The sequence below is a fragment of the Rhinolophus sinicus genome, chromosome 17 (assembly GCF_057876585.1).
Source record: "Rhinolophus sinicus isolate RSI-liver-muscle chromosome 17, RSI-T2T, whole genome shotgun sequence".
Classification (NCBI taxonomy): Eukaryota; Metazoa; Chordata; class Mammalia; order Chiroptera; family Rhinolophidae; genus Rhinolophus; species Rhinolophus sinicus.
The window spans coordinates 188,578,660-188,598,105 of NC_142517.1; the positions used below are offsets into that span (position 1 = coordinate 188,578,660).

The following is a 19,446-nucleotide window of genomic DNA, read 5'->3' on the forward strand; positions in this document are numbered from 1 at the left end:
GAGGGACCGGCTGAGTTGTGGGGGCCTTCCGGTGTGTGGCATGCTGGGTTGGTGACCTACTCAGTACCCCAGACTTCCTAATGGCTGCTCACTTCCCCTTCTGCATACACATGCTTTCTTTGTTGCGTACTCCATGGCCTAGGATCCCAAATACTGACAAGGTGTCCCCACTCATGAACTGGTGGGTTTTAGTTAATGATTTATCCTTTGAAACACGGAGTCCCAATAGAGGACCGACTCAAGGCTTCCCGAGTCCCTGCTGGCAAACAACAGGATTCTGTAGGAGTAAGTTCTTTTAAGAGAGTCTGTCCTTTGCACTATAATCTGAAACAGCAATGCAGCTTCTTGGGCCATCTTTGTATGTGTGTTCCTCACACACAGAATGAAGTCGGAAGATCAGAGCCCTTGTCTGTCTCCACATTGGATCTCTCGATTGCTAGGCTGGCAGCGAAGTTACCTGATTCTGGTTTATTTGCATTAGTCCTACTAACACGGTTCCAAGTTCTCTAGCTGCCACATTATTTGAACGGGGTCAACTCTGGGAGGGAAAGGCTTGCTTTTCCTTCATGTAACCTCAGGCCTGATTGAATTAAGCATCTCCTCCCGCCCCGATTTATAGTCTGAAAAGTGTTCTCAAAGCAGCCCGTCGGTGTGCTATGTTTTTCAATGAGCTGACATGCAATATGTTAAATTGAAACACCATCCTGAGTGTCTGCTGCCACCCCGAGAGCAGTTCCAACAAGCACATTCGTCTCTGAATATTTAACTGCAAAGGGTCAGATAAATGAGCGGTGATTTCCTTTGGTAACTTAGCCCAGTTCTAGAAGCCAGTGAGAGGCTCTGGGCTCCTGGGGGCTTTCTGCTTTGAGGAAATAATCTTATCAATCTTATTTTATAAATCACAAATTCTTTTTCCCCCAAGATTAACACTAAAAATAAGAAAGCCCTAACATGTAGAGGTGGGAGGGCTAAGAAAAGTGAAGAGGGAAAAAGGAGAAAGGGTGTCACAGCATAACTGCCCTAAGTCTGTTGTCCCCTAGTGACTTTTTTGTTCTAGTATCAGGCCTCAGATGTCCTCCCCAGTTTGACAACCTGACCCCCCAAACTGCTGCCTAAGAATGAATGAAACCAAATTTCCCACAGGAAATGCCCTTTCCTCCTCTCTCAAAGGCTTTAGCCTCAAATGAAAACTGACAAAAGGAACAAATTAGATTAAATTGCAGCGTTAAGGGCTTTGGATTGCTCAGATAAAAGAATCTGCAGAGTTGTTAAGACTAAGCAAATTATCTTCTGCAACCTGGGGGGGGGAAATACAAAGTTGTCCTTCCTTCTGCTGTTCTTGCTGGCCGTGGTGCAGTTTTTAATCGTCATCTGAAGATAATGAGTAGATGGTGGGAGATGGAAGGATTCAGGGAGGGACATCAACCCCAGCGCCCACAGAAACCAGGCAAGTAACACGCATGAGTGAAATTGGATCAATGAGAAATTTGATGGGATAGCTCCAGATTTTTAAACGTTAGCCACTCACCCGATTGAAAAAAAAAAAAAAGAACTCCACATCTCCTTCAATGTTTATTGGGCATTTTCTATTTTATAAATCCACACTGTTATTACCTTCAGTTCACCAATGGGGGAAAAGCGAGTCTCTAAGTGGCAGAAACAACACGTGTCCATGGCTGAGGCCACGTTTCATCCACTGCACTAACCTGCCTAGGAGTTTTATAGATAAAGACACTGAGGCTCCCCGGGGTTAACTAATGTGACCAGGATTATAAAAGCGCAGGGTGACTTTTTAAAAATAAATCGTCAAACTACAGAAACTGAGAGTAGAATGGGAAGGAGACATGCTAGGAAAGAAAAGAGAAAGGAAGAAAGAAAGAACTACAAGGAAAAAAGATACGTATGTGCCGTTGTTAGACGATAACAGCCTCGTCCTGATGGCTTCCTAGACCAACAGATGAAGATGTTTCATTGAAAAAAAAAATGAGAATGTTCAAGCATAAATAATGCTGCGTCTATTATTCCCTGTGTTTGAAACCAAACGGTGGAAGAACCTCATCTGTGAGGTTCAAATTTAGTCTCCATTCTGTGATTTATGTAGGCAATGCTGCCCTCCCGTGGCCAACTTCTTAATAACGTAATTCTGTGTTGAAAATCAGAACTTTATGTTCCTGTTTTTCCCAAAGTACTTTGAAGAATTTTGCGCCCATTTAGCATCACATCTGTGTGTTTATTATTTACGTAGCACAATGCCCTCTCACATTTTTATGTCTAACCTGGGGTTGGGTTTGTACCATTTTAACATGTGCTTTAGAGAGCATGGGAGGAAACGAATGGAAAATAAATCACGGTGCGACTGGCCTCCTGAACTTGCAGAATTCCGTTCCTCATGACATAAATGTTTTTCTCATGACAGAAAATTTAAAAGTGGTCCAGAACAGAAAATGTTGGAATGCCTTTAATCTGAACACGATCTGACAGAAATGACTACCCCCTTTTTTTGAAAGAAACAATAGATTTGAAGGAAACAATAGATCAGTTCATAAATATGTTTTTAAGGAAAAACAACTGCTCATGGTTGTGAATAGAAAATCACCTTCTGATTCCTGCAAGGACACATCATCTATAATTAGAGAGGTTACGGACCAGGGAGATTGTCAGGGAAGAACTACCACACCAAGAGTAGGCACGGTGAGGCGATTTTCTCAGACCTGAATGACAACTGTCAGAGCGACTGACTAGACACCTGCTGCTTGCCCCCCAGCCAATGCCATGAGCCCTTGTCCTGGGAGAGGACGCACCTACATGAAACCCACCATGTGGAGAGTGGGTAGACAGCCACCCTCAGGAGAGGAGACGCCTTGTACGGAAACAAAGTTGGGGAGTGTTTTTGGAAGAGGAAGGAATCAGCCACCATTGAGGAGGTCCTTCTTGAGGAGTATTGGCAAGTGAAAGAAAAATTTTCACCCAACACATCAATTGTTATTTTCAGTGGAACTCTAAATATAAAAATATTTGGAAGCCAAAAATCAAATATGCAAAGAGTAGATTGAGGCCTGCAAGGCACACTTTACTTGCTAATACACAGAGGGTGCCAAAAAAATGAATACACATTGTAAGCAAGGAAAACTGTATCAAAATCGTAATACTCAATATATACTGATAACAAAAGATGAACACAAGTCACGTTTGGCTTCTGCAATTACAAGCGGTGCTCAAAGTGGTTACCATCAGCGTCCAGACACTTCTGATTATGGCGAACTACTGCTTGAGCAACGTTAACCAAAGTGTCCACTTGTATACATTTTTTTGGCTCCCCCGGTATATGTGGCCTCCACTGGTGTGTTTTTTTTTAATCCAAATATTTTACATAAAAATCCAATTACGGGTTTTTCGGTAAAAAAATCAGAAGACACCAGTGGGCCCATTTTCCCACTGGAGCTGAGGAGTGGCTGCTCCCTTTAGATGGAGCATGCCCACTATGGTGTACTCCAGTCTTCACCACTCCCTAACACACACACACACACACACACACACACACACACACACACTCTCCATTTCATTGATTTACAATACTTGTCTGCCATCTTTAGGTCTTTAAGTTATACACCTCTTTGCTCTAGCTCAAAGAAGTGTGATGCACACATTAATTCTCTAGCAGCCACAGAGCTCAGCAAATTTAAATAGCACTTCAATTTAAGGAAAGGAGGGCAAAGTTTGCAAGCACTGATTCTGATTTATCGCTTTCATTTTGTTTATGCTTTTCCTCCATTGTCTCCCTTCATTTTTAACACCTTCCCATAAGGGTGTTAGGGGTTATCTAAGTTAAAAGTCATCTCTAAAGTACATAAAGTTTTGGTAAAGAAAGTTTTTATATAAGTCTATATTTAAAATAATTAAAATAGACTAATGGAAAGCACATTGAATTAGGAAGCAGAAAACCTGGAATCTTATTCAAACCTTTTCCCCTGATAAACTCTATGGCATTAAATAACCCACTTAAACCCTCTTTACCTTTTAATACTCCATAAATAAGAGATAATAATACTTGTTCCTTCTACCTCACTAGGATATTGTAACAATAACCGTAAATCAGACATCTGAGTCTACAGAAGAAATGTATCCTATGAAGACCAAGATAACACTACCATGATGTAGCACTGGATTTAAAGTAAATATTAAATGTTATTCAAAGTGGACTTTATGAAAAAGGGAGTTGTTGCTATGTAATCATATCTTTGGAAAGTATACATCAAAATATTAATAATAGTTATATCTAGGTAATGGGATTTGGGATGATTTCCCCCCTTTGGTTTATACCTGTTTGTTTGTTTTTCTTTCCCTATAATGAACATATTTTAGCTGTGTAATAAAAAATATAACAAATAATAATTTCAAAGGCAGCGATTGGGAGGAAGAAAATAAAACTCCTACATTTTCAATTTTAATGGACTTGAATAATCACTGATTTCTACTGCAACCATTTCTAAAATTCCTTTTTATAGTTAGTATATGTTTTATGTTAGAAACCTGAAAAATAGAAAACTCCTGGGAAACATGCTCTAATATATTGCGAGCTAGCAGACAAACTGGACTAGTCAAAGTGAAATTTAATTAGCTGTTTTGTGCCTCCCCCTTCCTGGTATTCATCTGATCAGAGTCAATTAGGCAGACTGATCCAAGCCCTGCAGGAAGTTTAACTCTCTGGTTCGCCTTTTATTACAGACGAGGCGTGTGCAAACTGCTGTGCCTGCGTTTCCACATCAGCCACGTGGGGTTCGCGTTCCTAACATCCTCTAGTAATTTTTGCCCTTTGCAGAGAAACTGTCACTATACTCTGGGATTGAAGATCACTGTAAACCAGTGGTTCCTAAAACTGAGGGTGAAACTGCTCCCCAGGGGACATCTGGCCATGATTGGACACATTTTTGTTGTCACACTGGAGGAGCATGCTACTGGCATCTAGTGGGAAGAGACCAGGTTGCCACTAAATATCCAGTCATACAAAGGAAGGTCCCTGCAACAAAGAATGAGTAATAAGGGGTTGAGAAGTCTTGCTTAAATGAAAAATGCTCTAAGTTCATATATAGTATCGTTAGGATCTTTCTGGAATCACAGGGGAGAAGGTTATCTATTCGGGCCTAATAATCAAAATGGGGGACGTGGACATCATCTGATAATGTGAACACTGTCTGATAATTTGCTATTTCACAAAATACTTGCTAGTCCTTCTCATTCTAGCCATTGCTTACTATCAAATGAGATTATTTCTTCTTAACATTGCATGTATTTAAACTCCGTGGAGGGTGACACTACAAAGAAAAACCAGGCAAAGAGTTGTGAAGAGCTCAGTGTGTCACCGTTTACATATCTCTCTAGCCAGGAGGATGAGCGAAAGAATGAACCAACTGCTTTGCTGGAATAAAGCAAAACCCACACCTACAACATCAAGTATGCTGATGAGACATCACTCCTTTCAAATTCAGAAAGAAAAATACTCTCAACCAGAAATGTGAAAGCTCAGGGCTGCATAAATTAAAAAGGAATCTTAGAAAACGTATTCTGAAAAGCAGTATTCTTAACAAAGGAAGATCAATTCCACACAAGAATTTTAAAAGCACTCAGTTTAAAGTAAAACAAAAGCAAGAAGATATATTTACACACAAGCGCTGTAACTATTTTCCTTGGGAAATCACTCTCCAGAAATTTCTCTAAATAGGAAAATAAAAGGGTTTTAAATGCATTCTCGGATTTGTTTATTAGTGTGGATTATTGTTCCTTTTTCGGTTTGCAAACAATACGCGTATAAGACAAAATGGGGCTTCATCAGTCAAGGAATTATTCAGGATAAAAATTAGCAAGTTATTTTTTTGGGGTAAAATTTTTTTACTCGCTTTTAAAAATCCTATCACCACTCTATCTAGAGATAAGTTATGAACTAAGAGCTGGAAAAAGAGAGAGCGATAACTCATGGAATCTATGTCTTTATTGTCTTTGAGCTGAATCTTTCATATTTATTATTAATATGTTATATTCATAATAGTCATTATAATCAAAACTCATTTGCCTGATTATTCCCTTTTTGACCCATAGGTCACAGAGCATCCTACTTATAACTCTGGTTCGGGAGGAAATTGAAAAAGGGAAAGAACACAAAATAGCCTCTTTTCTCTGTTGATTAACAACCTGTGTTGGGCCTGGAACTCCTGACCTCACTCTTTGGATTTGGTGCAACAGAGAGAGGGAGCTGGACAGTCTGGAGAGGCCTGGGCAGAATATTGGCCAAGTGTGTGGTTCTAGCTCTCATGTAGCTTAGATACCAGCTACCAAGAGGGAAAACTAGATGCGGGATTAGTGAAAGCCTAATAAAATTCATTTCAAACTACTGCAGGGTAGGGTCAAGAGTCCTGGGGTGAATCCCAAAAGGAACATGTGTGAGAGTTGAAATCAACATCTCTGCTAGCGGGTTCCATTCCGTCACTTTGCTTGACACTCAGCTCAGGAGCCCGTCACACTGGTTCACGGCATTCAGCCTGCAGAGCTGTTTCTCTCAGCCTCTGAAGCCACCTTAGCAGCTCCTTTTGTCTCCTCTGGCCCAGTGAAAGATGTGAACACACACACAAGCAAAATATGTGAGGAGCAGGGGAAAGGAGAGAAGGTAGAGGAGGGGAATGGGAGGGCAGTGGAGGGAATGACAATGGAAACACTCACGAAAACATACACCGGAGAAAAACAAGCCTGTACTTCTAGACTGATTCTATTTTACTTCTAAATAAACAATTAGAAATACTATATAATAGTAGCCCACTTTTACTGAGTATTTAAAGTTCTTTCTAAACACTTTGCTTATATTAACTCAATCTCCACACCAGTCTTCTGTAGTTTGTACCACTATCACCCCACTTTACAGATAGGGAAACTGAGGCACACAGGAAACTGGTACACAGCTCGTAAAAGACAGACCTGGAAGAGAAATCCAGGTGGTCTGATTTCCAAACCCATTCATGCTCCTTACTGTCTTATGTAGCCTCGCACCTACCCAAAACCTACACCGCAGGGTTACTGTTATATCCCGTATGCTATAAAGAAACTGAGAAGCAGAAAGGATGTGTGACCATCCAACAAATGATGATGCAATGAGAATCCAAGTGTCTAATGCCCCCATTATGTTCTTCTGCACCACTGGTCACATTTAAAGCAAATAATTTAATGAAAACACTCCTGGAACCAAATTAACATTATGTACATTAACATTATGAATAAATAGAAAACAAAACATACATGAAGAAGATAATATACTCTTTATGTCAGTCAGATCTTTGTCTAATTATTTTATAGACATGAATGCCTAAAATTGCAACTATAAGCTCCTCAAAGGCAAGAGTATATATTTCGTTTGTAAATATCCCAGTAAATTGAAGTATGCTTAAAAATTACTGGTAACATGAGTCAATCAATCATCCACTTTGTTGAGTGTCTACCATTAAGTGCATCTGGAGATGACAGGTCATAAGAAAAATAATTAATCCTAACTTGTGTTTAATGGCAAACAGAATAAATGAAATACTTTTAAAATCAAGAATAAAAGCATTCTCCCCTTATCAGGGGAACTCGATGCTATCTGGGGTGGCAAAATACCCAGTTAAAAACCTTCCCCTCTCCTAGATTTCCTTATGGTTCAAGATGGCCTTGGAAATCAGCGCTGTCTCAGTACAGATGGAAGCAAAAAATCGCAAGGTGGAGATTCCCGGAAACCAATCCACAGCCTCTGCCTTTCACCGGTTCACCACTTCCTCCCCCTTTTTCACGCTGGGAGCATAACCACGAATGCCTGGCAGTGGGCCAAGCCTACGATGCAGTGGGAAAGAGCTCAGGTCCTCAGTGCCTTCCTCAGGCACCAGCACACGCTCTGGAAGGCCGTGCCCAGATCCCTGGTCACATAAGGAAAACATCCCCCTTCTTTCTCTAGGCCAAAGAAGCCAGGTCTCTCGGCCCTGGAGCTGAACATAATCCTGACTGATGGTGAGTGCTCACTGGGTCTGTCCCTTTTCTCCCCTCACTAGTTTTGAGGAACACACACCTGCTAATTCTGCCTATTACATGGCCACAGGCCAAGATGTGAGAAAAAAAGGAAAGAAAAACTAAAAGAGAAACAATAAAACATTGATAATCACACATTATGTAACTTTTACAGGTTTGATTATTTGGGGAAGTTATTTGGAATGAAAAGAGTAGATTTGTTATAACATTTGTTTCCTGCAATGTCCCCCCATCTGTTTGTTTTTACACCCCATGTTGATGAGCTCACTGTTCGTGTTGCTTTCCTCTTACAGTTTCTTTAACATGAGGCTTTTGAATCATCTCCCACTAGACTTTTCCGGTCAACTTCAATTATTATTTCTCGCTCCAAAATGAAACTCTACCATGACATGTAGGATCTTCTGGACCACAATGGATTTGAAAGTTTATGTAGTTTATTCTTAGAGTTGACAGCTTTATCTCTCCTAAATCATAGCTGTTCCGCTAAAAAAGTTTTCATGTACCTACTAAGGAGTGCATTGAAGTAACTGCTTAAAAGGTGTTGCTAAAGGAACTAACATATTCTCTCAGGTGTTCAAGCCGTATCCTAAGCATCACTTAGTCATATAGCAGAAGCAAAAATATTGAAATCAAGCTCAACATTTTTTAAAGACGTTACATATATTTGAACTTCATGGAAGTTAAAAGCATCACAAGGTTAAAGAAGTTATTTTTTAAAAGAACTTACAAAGTTGAAATGTCAATGTATCATTGGTTCTTCACAGTTATTCACATATCTCAAGTGAAAACACCAGCTCACTTTGTTTAACTGCTTCATTATTGACACCCAAAAAAAGTTGGTTTGGGATTAGGAGTTACCGGAATGATGGCTTTCTTTGCCCCAAACATCAATACTCTTCACCTTTTAATGTGTGGACCTAACTTTTAACTTAGTCATGGGGGAAAAAAAGGTTCCAAAATAAACTTACTAAATGAAGAACCAAACTCAGAAAAAAAATTGCCTGGCATTTATTCAAGTTATATAAGCTCATAAATAACTAGGATATGAAGCTTAAGGCTGATGAATTACTGTGTAGCATGGGAAATTTATTTTCTAGGACAGTCTCTGGCTTTCAGATGCCTAAATTCCATACATCTCTTAAATACAAATGATGGTGCCAGCCAGGTGACTCCAAAAACTCTCCTCTCCTTTCCACCGTCATTATTTGATTTCTTTCTCCTTCTCTCTCTCCTCTCTCCTCCTCCTCCCCAACGATAACCTTTGTAAGTGATCGCAGGACAGATCTGTAGGGCCAGTAGAGGAGAAAACAAAGGAGAATATGAGGGAGGAAAGAGTAAGCCTTCATCACCCATTTCTTCTGTCCATTACAATTTCTGACATCACTGGTGGGAGGTGGGGGACCGTCCTATCACAGCACACAAGCTCCTTCATGTTCTGGCTCTTTTCTGCCATTGTCTAAACAGTTGACTATTCCCAGAAAGACCCTCCCCAGCTCAGTTTGAGCATCAGCCAGTGTGGAGTAGGCTGCTCCCCGAGCTCCTAGGCTGTGCATTCTTCCCACGTACCTTTTTGCATATAACATCTTTCTCTCTACATAGTGAGCAACTTGAAAGCAGAAAATTTTTTCATCTGTATTTTCAGGGCCTAGGAGCCTTGCTCAGTGATTGGCTCAAAAAAACAGGTGGTGCCTAAAAAATATTTGTTGTAGCACGAATGAATGGGAATGAATGGCCCAGGACTTTTGCAATTGCCTCATCCCAGAGCCCGACTCTAGTTCTTGCTCCACTCTCCCCCCATCGAAAGTTACTCTTCCATAGTAAAGAAGGAAGATGAAGTTAATTAAGCTGCTGAGATCCAGAGTTACCAGCTATGTGCACCTTTGTCTCTAAATGGATAAGAAGAAGTGGCAGGGTATCACAGCAGAGGCCCAGACTTTCATGACATGGGTGGGGCTTTGTAAATGAACAAAGGTAAAAGTATGGCTATAGATAATAACAGTCAACAGTTAGTCAGCTTTTATTCTGTCTAGATAACATGCTACGTCTATGGTAACTTTTAATTCTTGAATCAACTCTATAAGGTCTTCATGTAATTCCTGAATTAGAACAAAGAAACTTTCTCTAATCCATTCATACACACGCAACAGATTTCTACCAGGCATGAAAAAAAATAATAAGTGTGTACATGTGGAATCTAAAAAACTGAACTCAAAGAGACAGAGTATACACTGTGGTTCCTAGAGGAGGCGGTAGGGGGTGGGGGAAATGGATGGTCAGAAAGTGCAAACTTCCAGTTATAAGATAAATAAGTTCTGGGAAGCTAATGTATTAGGCTGGTGCAAAAGTAATTGCGGTTTAAAAGCTTAAAAATAATTGCGAAAACCGCGATTACTTTTGCACCAACCTAATACAACATGGTAACGATAGTTAACAATACCATGTTGTATGTTTGAAAGTTGCTAAGGCAACAACTATTAAAAGCTCTCATTACAAGGAAAAAAATTGTAACTATGTGAGGTGATGGATATTAACTAAACTTATTGTGGAGATCGTTTTTTTGCAATATATACATGTATCAAATCATTATGTTGTACACCTGAAACTTATACAATGTTACATGTCAATTATATCTCAATAAAACTGGAAAAAATAGAGCTGCTTCCAAAAGTAAAAAACAATACTACGTGTGCGGACTAGGTAGGAGCATAGAAAAATGTATAGTGAGAATAGTAACATAATAGCCATATGCCCAATAGTCTACAGCCGTTGGAACATGTCAGCATAACAAGGACTGAAAAGGAATGACCAGAAATGAGACCACTTGGGTTGGAAGGATAAGTAATGTCTTTTTTAAATATGTTGTTATTATTGTTGTTAAAAACCTGTAATATAATTTAAAATGTACTTTTAATGAATTGGACTTATGTTTCAATGAATATCAGTACCAACACATATTGGAGACTGTTCGAGAATTCTTAAAATTCTTAACTTTCCTTTTTGCCTTTTATTTTTAGTCTCTGCCTTTTCTCCCCAAATCCCCAAGCTGAGTACTCACTTCAGACACTGAGAAGAGCAAAGGAGAAGAATTAACTCTTGTTGAGTTCACAGGGAGACTGGGGGTGAGTGGGGGACTACAGGGGAGAGAGGGGAGGGGTGGGTATCTTAACCTCAACCTCCATCTCTCCATCAGCGACAAACAATGCTGCCTCCATTTTGTGAAAATGACATATAAACACATCTTCAAATCCTTCCTTCCAACCAAATCAGCATCCCTAAACCCTGCCTATAAGGAAATTCTGGAGTCCAGTGGCTGAGTGTCTCCTGTGTGGCAGACAGAAAAGTATCTGTGGCCTTTTTCTATAGTGGAACAAAGGACAGAGACCTCCCTTTTGGGTGACGACCCTGAAGCTGACCAAGAATCAAGAGTTGTTCCAATTCAGGGATTTGCGCTGGCAGGTTTGCCTCCCACCCCACATCTCCTGGCCCCAAATTCCCAGACCATCCACCCACAGAAACACATATCCCAGACTGTCCTGCCAGATTTGGATCCTACCCCTGCCAACCCTGACAGACTCAGAAATGTGAGAATCCCTGACCCCAAAACCTGGCTGGAAAGGGAGGTTGGGGGCAGGTCAGGGCAAGGCAGCCAGGGCGAGGATCTGTTCCTGACTCTCTAACTCAGAACCAACTTTCCCAGGGAACTACTTCTTGATCTTGCTGATGTCTTTCTGTTGATCAAATAGGTTGTAAATTAACAGGTTTGTGTGAAGAGATCAGACAAACCTCGGCTTGGCCTTTAGACCACGTGCTTAAATGTCTCCTTCAAGAAGTCCATGGTCAGTGCCAAAGAATCAATTATAAATGGGCATTTGAAACCCAGCTGCTCCTAACTGACCCTGTCCATACAGTCAGTATGAGTGAAGGAGATGGGGGTCATTGCCAGAAGCTTTTAGAAGAGAATTTTTAAATCGTTTATTGTCATGGCCCTGTTTTCTTGCCATATGCTCTTTTCCAGATAAATACATGCTTAAACAGGATTTAACTAATTTTTTTTTTATTCAGATTTTTAAAAATAGATAAATAAAACATTGCAGATATAGTTAAAGCCTCCCAAAACTCCTCTATGATTTCATAAACTGACCTCATTCTTTCAGGGGTGATTGTCCTGAATTTGGTGTTTCTCATACCGTGCATGATTGTAAATTTTCACTACATATGTATGTGTCCATCAGCAACGTAGAGTTTTATTTGGCACACTTTCAAACTTGACATAAATGCTACAAGGGATTTTCGTCTCTTCTACTCAGTTTTTGCTCAACACTGTTTGTGAAATTTATTCATATTACCATGGCTCTAGTGGATACTTATTATAGTATTTTATTACTGTTACTATGCACTATAGCATTTAATTGTAGTGTTCTATTATATAAAGCTTTCATAATTTGTTCCTTAATTCTCCTGAGGAGTGGAATAGCTGGGTGATAGAGCATGAACATTTTTAACTTTAAAGAGAACTTTGGTAATGTCTAATAAAGCAGTTGAACCAATTTATAACTCCTGCTCGCAGAGGTTGCGAGTTCCTGAGGTTTCACATCCTCAGAAACACTTGATATTGTCAGACTCTTTAATTTTTGCTCATGTGACGGAGGTGACATGTAATCTCATTTTGGGCACGATATTTATTTACAGATTGAAGAGGGTTTTTGTTTTGTTTTGTTTCCAAAATGCTTGACACCTTCAAGCCACCACTGCTGAGCTCACAACTATGTCACAGTAGCACCAAGACATTACGCGACTGTTAACTCTCATTTTCTCACAAGTGTGTAGTGGAGTTTTCCGGAGGCTACCTGACATGTGATACTGCAACAGACTGTGTGATCATCCAGCTGTCTTCAATTAAGCCAGACATTAAGGAGATCTGCAAAAAATGGAAAGCAAGGCCACTCTCCCAATTACTTTTGTCTTGGAAAAAATGCTTATTTTTCATTCTGTGGTTCAACCACTTTATTAGACATTATCAAACTTCTCTTTCAAGTTAAAAGTGTCCACATTCTACCACCCAGCTATTCCACTCCACGGGAGAATTAAGAAACAAATTATGATAGTTTTAAATAATAGAATACTACAACTAAAAAAATGTGTTAACATATAATGGGTTTTTATTGTTCTGATATGAATTAATAAATATTTCAGTTTTCATTTATAATGTGGTAAGAATCACTAGATAAATATATAAACAGAAGCTCTTTGGGGTCCTCAGTAATGTTGAAGAGTGGAAAGGGGCCCTGTTGAAACCAAAAAGTTTGAAAGTCGCTGATATAGGGCATACTCTTTTGCTGTCATTTCCCACTTAAATTAATGACAGCCAACTTTTAAAAGGTGCTTCCCTCATAAAGGTGGGCCATCATTACTGCCTGAGGGTCACTTTTCCTTTGACCCTGTAAAGCAGGTGCTTTGATGGGCCCCACTTGAGGGACCGTGAGCTGAGGCGGGGGCAGCTGGGCAGCACGCCTGAGGTCAGGCACTGGGGTTGGAGTCCAGCCTTGCTGCCTCCAGAGGCTCCCCTGCTTATCACCATCACCACCATGTTCGTTCCTCCCTCTTTACCGGCTCCAGCTTTCTTCCCTTTGTCATTCTCTCAGTCAGCCATCTTGAAACCATCTACTCATCTTTGTATCACCCTCTCCTTTTTCCTGGACATGATCTGAATTTTCTTCCCAAGGCAGCAGAGAAGCGAGGGGCTCAGAGGCTGGCTTCCTGGAGCTAGAACTGCAATAAGTGTGGTCAGGCCCCAGGCTTCCAAGCAGCAGAGCTAGGAGCCAAGGGAGAGTCACAGGACAGAGGCCTGGAAACTGACACCCTCCCCCTGCCCCCAAATGGGCAGAGCTGAGAGGGGAAAATATTTGCTAGACAAGTTCTAGAAAGAAAGACTACGAAGGCCCAGGAATGGATTTGTTTGCCTCAGGCCAATAGGTAGGGAGGAAGTGTTAACATGAGACATCTGCCTATTAGTCATGTCTGTCTCTTAATCCCTATTCCTACTCACTGACTTGCTTCATTCAGCAAATACAATGGTTTAATAAGTGGGTTGTGACTGCATAAAATGACAACTAACATGTTTTGGTGTGAAAGGACTCAGGTGCCTAGAAATGGGGCTAAAGAGGACGAGGCGACCCAGCTCATGAAGCACTTTGTAATCTGAGTTTGGATTTTACATAGAAGGCTTTAGCAAGGGAGTTACATGCGCAGATTTGCTCTTTACAAAGATCCTCTGGCTGCAGAGCGGAGAATGGATTGCAGGGGAACAAAGTAGGAGGCAGAAAATAATGGGGCCTGGAATTACCATGGGACTAGTGGGAATGGGTAAAATCAAGTGATGGAGGGGCAGGAAACAAAGATGCAAATGTTTCCGGTATGCCAAGAATTTGGGCCATAGCCTCCTAACTAGATTTCTCATCGCCAGGCTTTGTTCCCTCCCAATCAACCCTGAGGATCACCACCAGGCTAAGTAAGCGTCCTTAAATAAAAAAAATAGTCATGGGAATATAGAGTACAACATAGGGAACCCAAGTATAGTCTATAAAAGTCAAATAACTATGTACAGTATCAGATGGGTAATAGACTTATTGGGCTTTGTGAAGTATATAAATGGCTAATCACTATGTTGTTTTGTACACTTGAAACTAAACACACACATATACATATGTACATACATAAAATAAAATAAAATAAAACAAAGTAAAATAAAAATACCACTTACCACATTGAGGAGTACCAGACAGATGACTGATTAAGTGCATTGGCTCTATAGCCAAACAGCCTGAGTTCAAATCCTACCTCAGCCACTTTACTGTGCCCAATTTCCTCATCTAAAAAATTAGAGACTGGGGGAGAAGATCCAAGATGGCAGAGTAGATAAACATGTACATGTTCCTTCCGTGAATACATTAAAATTACAACTATATTATAGAGCAACCAACCTGGAGAACCATCTAAAGTCTAGCTGAACAGAAGTTTTATAATTCAGGATATAAAGAAGTCACATCAAGACTGGTAAGAGGGGCAGAGACGTGGAACAGGCTGGCCTCAAACCTCCACGTGACAGTTGAGAATCAGGAAGGATATCTCGGCCATGGAGGCTCCCCTCAGAGGAGTGAGAGACCCCAGCCCTACACCGCCCTCCCCAGTCCGGAGTACTTGTTCTCGGAAGAGGAGCCCTCACAACATCTGACTGTGAAAAACAGTGGAGATTCCAACCATCTGGGTAGGGTGGAAGGCTGTGGGAAACTCAAACATACATTTACACGATCTGCGCATGGACTCTCTCTCTCCCAGGCACTCACCTGGGCTCCTGTGGAGGGACGGTGACTCGGGAGGCATTGGAGGCTGAAGGCGGGTAGACTGAGGTATGTGGCTCTTGGCAAGGGCTGGAGGACAGTTGACACTTTCCCTGTATGGGATCCTTCTCCTGTGCAGCTGGCAGGCAGCCGGCAGGCAGATGCCATCTTTCCTGTGTTGAGCTCTCCCCCTATCATGGCAAAATCTGAATCTGATTGGTCTGTTCAGATCTGCTGGTCCACCTCTCCCAACCACCCCAATGCCACAGGCAATTCCATGAGAGCAGCCAGCACTGCCCACAATGCACTCTTTCTTAGAAAGCTGTTGGAGTACATGGGCCCCAGGTGGGTGGTGACTGGCCTCGGTGTGCTCTGAGACATTTGCTGAGTCGCTCCAGGCTCAGCACTGGCACCAAACCAGAGTCTACATTAACCTGGTGACCACAGCTCTTCCCACTCTAGTGACTCCCTGAGACACTGCCTCACCCAACTCATGTACCACATGAGGCTTCATCAGTGGCTGAACCTTAAGGAAGCCAGCAGGTGGCAGCAGGCCTTGGGGTGTCCTGTCTTTTTGCAGAGCTACCACAGACCCTGTACTAGTGGCAGCCGTCCTTGGTCCACAGTGTGGCCTCTTCCACATGCCTCCAACTTTAGGAGAGGCAGCGAACAACCACAGATCACTTTGTGGCTCCTACCAGGTAGTCCCCAGCCAGCCACAGGCAGTGGGTCACCTGGGCCTGCACTGGAGTCCCTCCTAAGAGGCCCCAGAACCAACATACTTGGAAGTTAGCTTCAGACCACAGCACAGCACTGCTAAATTGGCCCCATAAGTGGCACACAAAAAGGGTGGTCTCAACAGACAGCAGAGCCCACTGGGGTGGATCCTACTCAGTGGAATAAGCCTTCTGCATAGCAGCCCATAAGCTCTCAATGTGGCCAAACCCCACAGCCAGTCAGCCTGAGGACCAAAGCCACCCACAGATGTGCTAATAGCAATCCAGGTTCAACTATCACAGGGGAGTACATACAACCCACACAAGCGACACTCCAGGAGGACCCAGAGCAAGTGACCAGGGAGACTGTGCCAGGACCCCACAGGGCACCTACTACATAAGGCCACCTGACCAAGACTGACGGACATAGCAGATCTACCTAATATATAGAAACAAACACAGAGAGGCAGTCAAAATGAGGAAACAAAAAACTACACCCCAAATGAAAGAAAGGGAGAAAACTCCAGAAAAAGAACTAAATGAAATGGAGGTAAGCAACCTACCAGAGACAGAGTTCAAAACAATGGTTATAAGGATGCTCGAGGAACTTAGTGAGAACTTCAACAGAGAGAGCAAGCATTAAAAAGGACATAGAAACCATAAAAAACGACCAGTCAGAAGGAAAGAATACAATAACTAGAAGGAATCACCAGCAGACTAGATGAAGCAGAGGACTGAATCAGCGATTTGGAAGACAAGGTAGCAGAAAACACCCAATCAGAACAGCAAAAAGATAAAAGAATCCAAAAAAATGAAGATAGTTTAAGAGACCTCTGGAACAACATCAAGCATAACAATATTCGCATCATAGGGGTACCAGAAGGAGAAGAGAGAAAGGGATTGAGAACCTATTTGAAGAAATAATGACTGAAAACTTCCCTAACCTGGCGAAGGAAATGGACATATAAGTCCAGGAAGCACAGAGAGTCCCAAACAGGATGAACCCAAACAGGACCACACCTAGACACATTATAATTAAAATGGCAAAGGTTAAAGACAGAGAGAATCCTAAAAGCAGCAAGAGAAAGGCAACTAGTAACTTATAAGGAAGCCCCTATAAGATTGTCAGCTGACTTCTCAACAGAAACTTTGGAGGCCAGAAGGGATTGGCACAAAATATTCAATGTGATGAAAAGCAAGGACCCACAACCAAGGAAACTCTACCCAACAAGGCTATTATTTAAAATCAAAGGACAGATAAAGAGCTTCCCAGACAAGAAAAAGCTAAAGGAGTTCATCACCACCAAACCACTATTACAAGGAATGTTAGGGGGACTTCTTTAAAATGGAAAAAAAAAGATCAAAATTATGAATAATAAAATGGCAATAGCTACATATCTATCAACAATTACTTTCAATATAAATGAATTAAATGCTCCAATCAAAAGACATAGGATGGCTGAATGGATAAGAAAAGAAAACTCTTACATATGCTGCCTACCAGATACTCACTTCAGATTAAAAGACACACACTGATGGAAAGTAGAGGGATGAAAAAGTTATTTCATGAAAATGGAAAAAAAAAATACCTGGGGTAGCAACACTTATATCAGACAAAAGAGACTTTAAAACAAAGTCTACAACAAGAGACAAAGAAGGACCCAGTAATCGCACTTCTGGGTATTTATCTGAAGAAATCCAAAATGCTACTTCGAGGGGACATGTGTATCCATATGTTCATTGCAGCATTGTTTACAATGACCAAGATGTGGAGACAGCCTGGGTGTCTGTCAATGGAAGAATGGATAAAGAGGAGATGGTACATATATACAACGGAATATTGCTCGGCTATGGAAGGGAATGGTTACTGTTTCATGCAGCAGCATGGATGGACCTGGAAGGTACTATGCTGGGTGGAATGTCAGACAGAGAAAGACAGTTGCAACATGATTTCACTGATATGTGGAATCTAAAGAACAAAATGGACAACAAAGCTAGAAATAAACTCTTAGATACAGAAAATATTTTGATTGTTGCCAGATGGGAGGGGCGTTAGGGGTGTTGGTGAAAAAAGAGGAAGGGATTACAAAGTATGAATTGGTTGTTACAAAGTAGTCATGGGGATGTAGGGTAGAGCATAAGGAATATAGTCAATAGTATTGTAATAACTAAGTGTGGTGTCAGACGGGTACTAGATATGTTGGGGTGATAGATGGGAGGGGGTTGGGGGTTAGGGTGAAAAAGGTGAAGGGATTAAGGAATACAAGTTGGTAGTTACAAAATAGTCATGGGGATGTAAAGTAAAGCACAGGGAATATAGTCAATAATATGATAATAACTATGTAGAGTGCCAAGTGGATACTAGAGTAGTCAGGGGGATCACTTCTTAAATTATATAAATGTCTAATCACTATGCTGTACACCTGAAATTAATATAAAAAAAATGTTGAATTTCACCTATAATTAAAAAATTTAAAAGGGAGAAAAGGTGAAGGGGAATATGAGGTCCAAATTTCTAAGTATGAAACAAATAAGTCACGAGGATGTAATGTACAGCATAGGGAATATAGTCAGTAATATTGGCATAGCTTGGTAGAATGTCACATGGTTTCGGGACTTGTGGTGATCACTTCTTTACGTATATAAATGTTGAATAATTATTGTGTACCCCTGAAACTAATATAATATTGTATGTTAGCTGTATTTTTAACAAAAATCTTTTTTAAAAATGAGAGACTGAAAATAGTGTTTCCATCACAGGATTGCTGTGGCATCTATTGCGTATGTCAGAGCACTTGTAACATTACCTATGTATGGTAATCCTTCAATAGAAAATTAATTACTATTATGGCATTCTTCCATTCAGAAACCTTTAATAGAAAACATCCTATTTTCCATTTGCTAGCATTCCGAGGCCTAACTCCCTAGATCCTTCATAATCCAGGCCCACCACACTACTCAGCCTTGTTTAATTCTATTCCCTCATATTGTCCCATAAATATACCACATACAGCACCTTCGTGCCTTGCTTATGCCGTTTCCCTCATTTCAAATGCCTTTCTTTCCCCCATCTACCTTCCACAATACTTCTGTCCCTGAAATGCTCATCACCACTTCTAGAAAAATGACTCCAAATGCAGTGACTGGTGACCATACCCTGTATAATCATTTCCCCCCCAAGCAGGACAGCATGTCATTCTGACCAGGAGGCTATCATTCCAAATAACTCACAAAGCCACTCATGCTTGTACCTGTCACTGCTATCTAAATGCTAAGCACTCATAGAAGGCCCAGAGCATAAACCTGTCTTTCCCATGCTTCGTGGAGCACTATAAATAAAAGCCCATAAATAA

The 19,446-nt window shown here is 41.1% G+C and overlaps 1 protein-coding gene across 4 annotated transcripts in view; it reads right to left on the reverse strand.

Moving 5' to 3' along the window:
- Positions 1 to 19,446, reverse strand: part of LOC109445030 (uncharacterized) — an 80,404-nt gene that overhangs the window by 25,700 nt on the left and 35,258 nt on the right. For 2 of the 4 annotated variants that reach the window (XR_012489461.2, XM_088794517.1), the window contains one exon: positions 15,384 to 15,568. The exons of the other annotated variants lie outside the window; for them this stretch is intronic. Coding sequence is in view for 1 of the 2 variants with exons in the window: in XM_088794517.1 (XP_088650643.1) it covers positions 15,384 to 15,568 (185 nt within the window). In the remaining variant the exon portion in view is untranslated. The remainder of the gene's footprint in view (positions 1 to 15,383; positions 15,569 to 19,446) is intronic. 4 annotated transcript variants of the gene reach the window in all.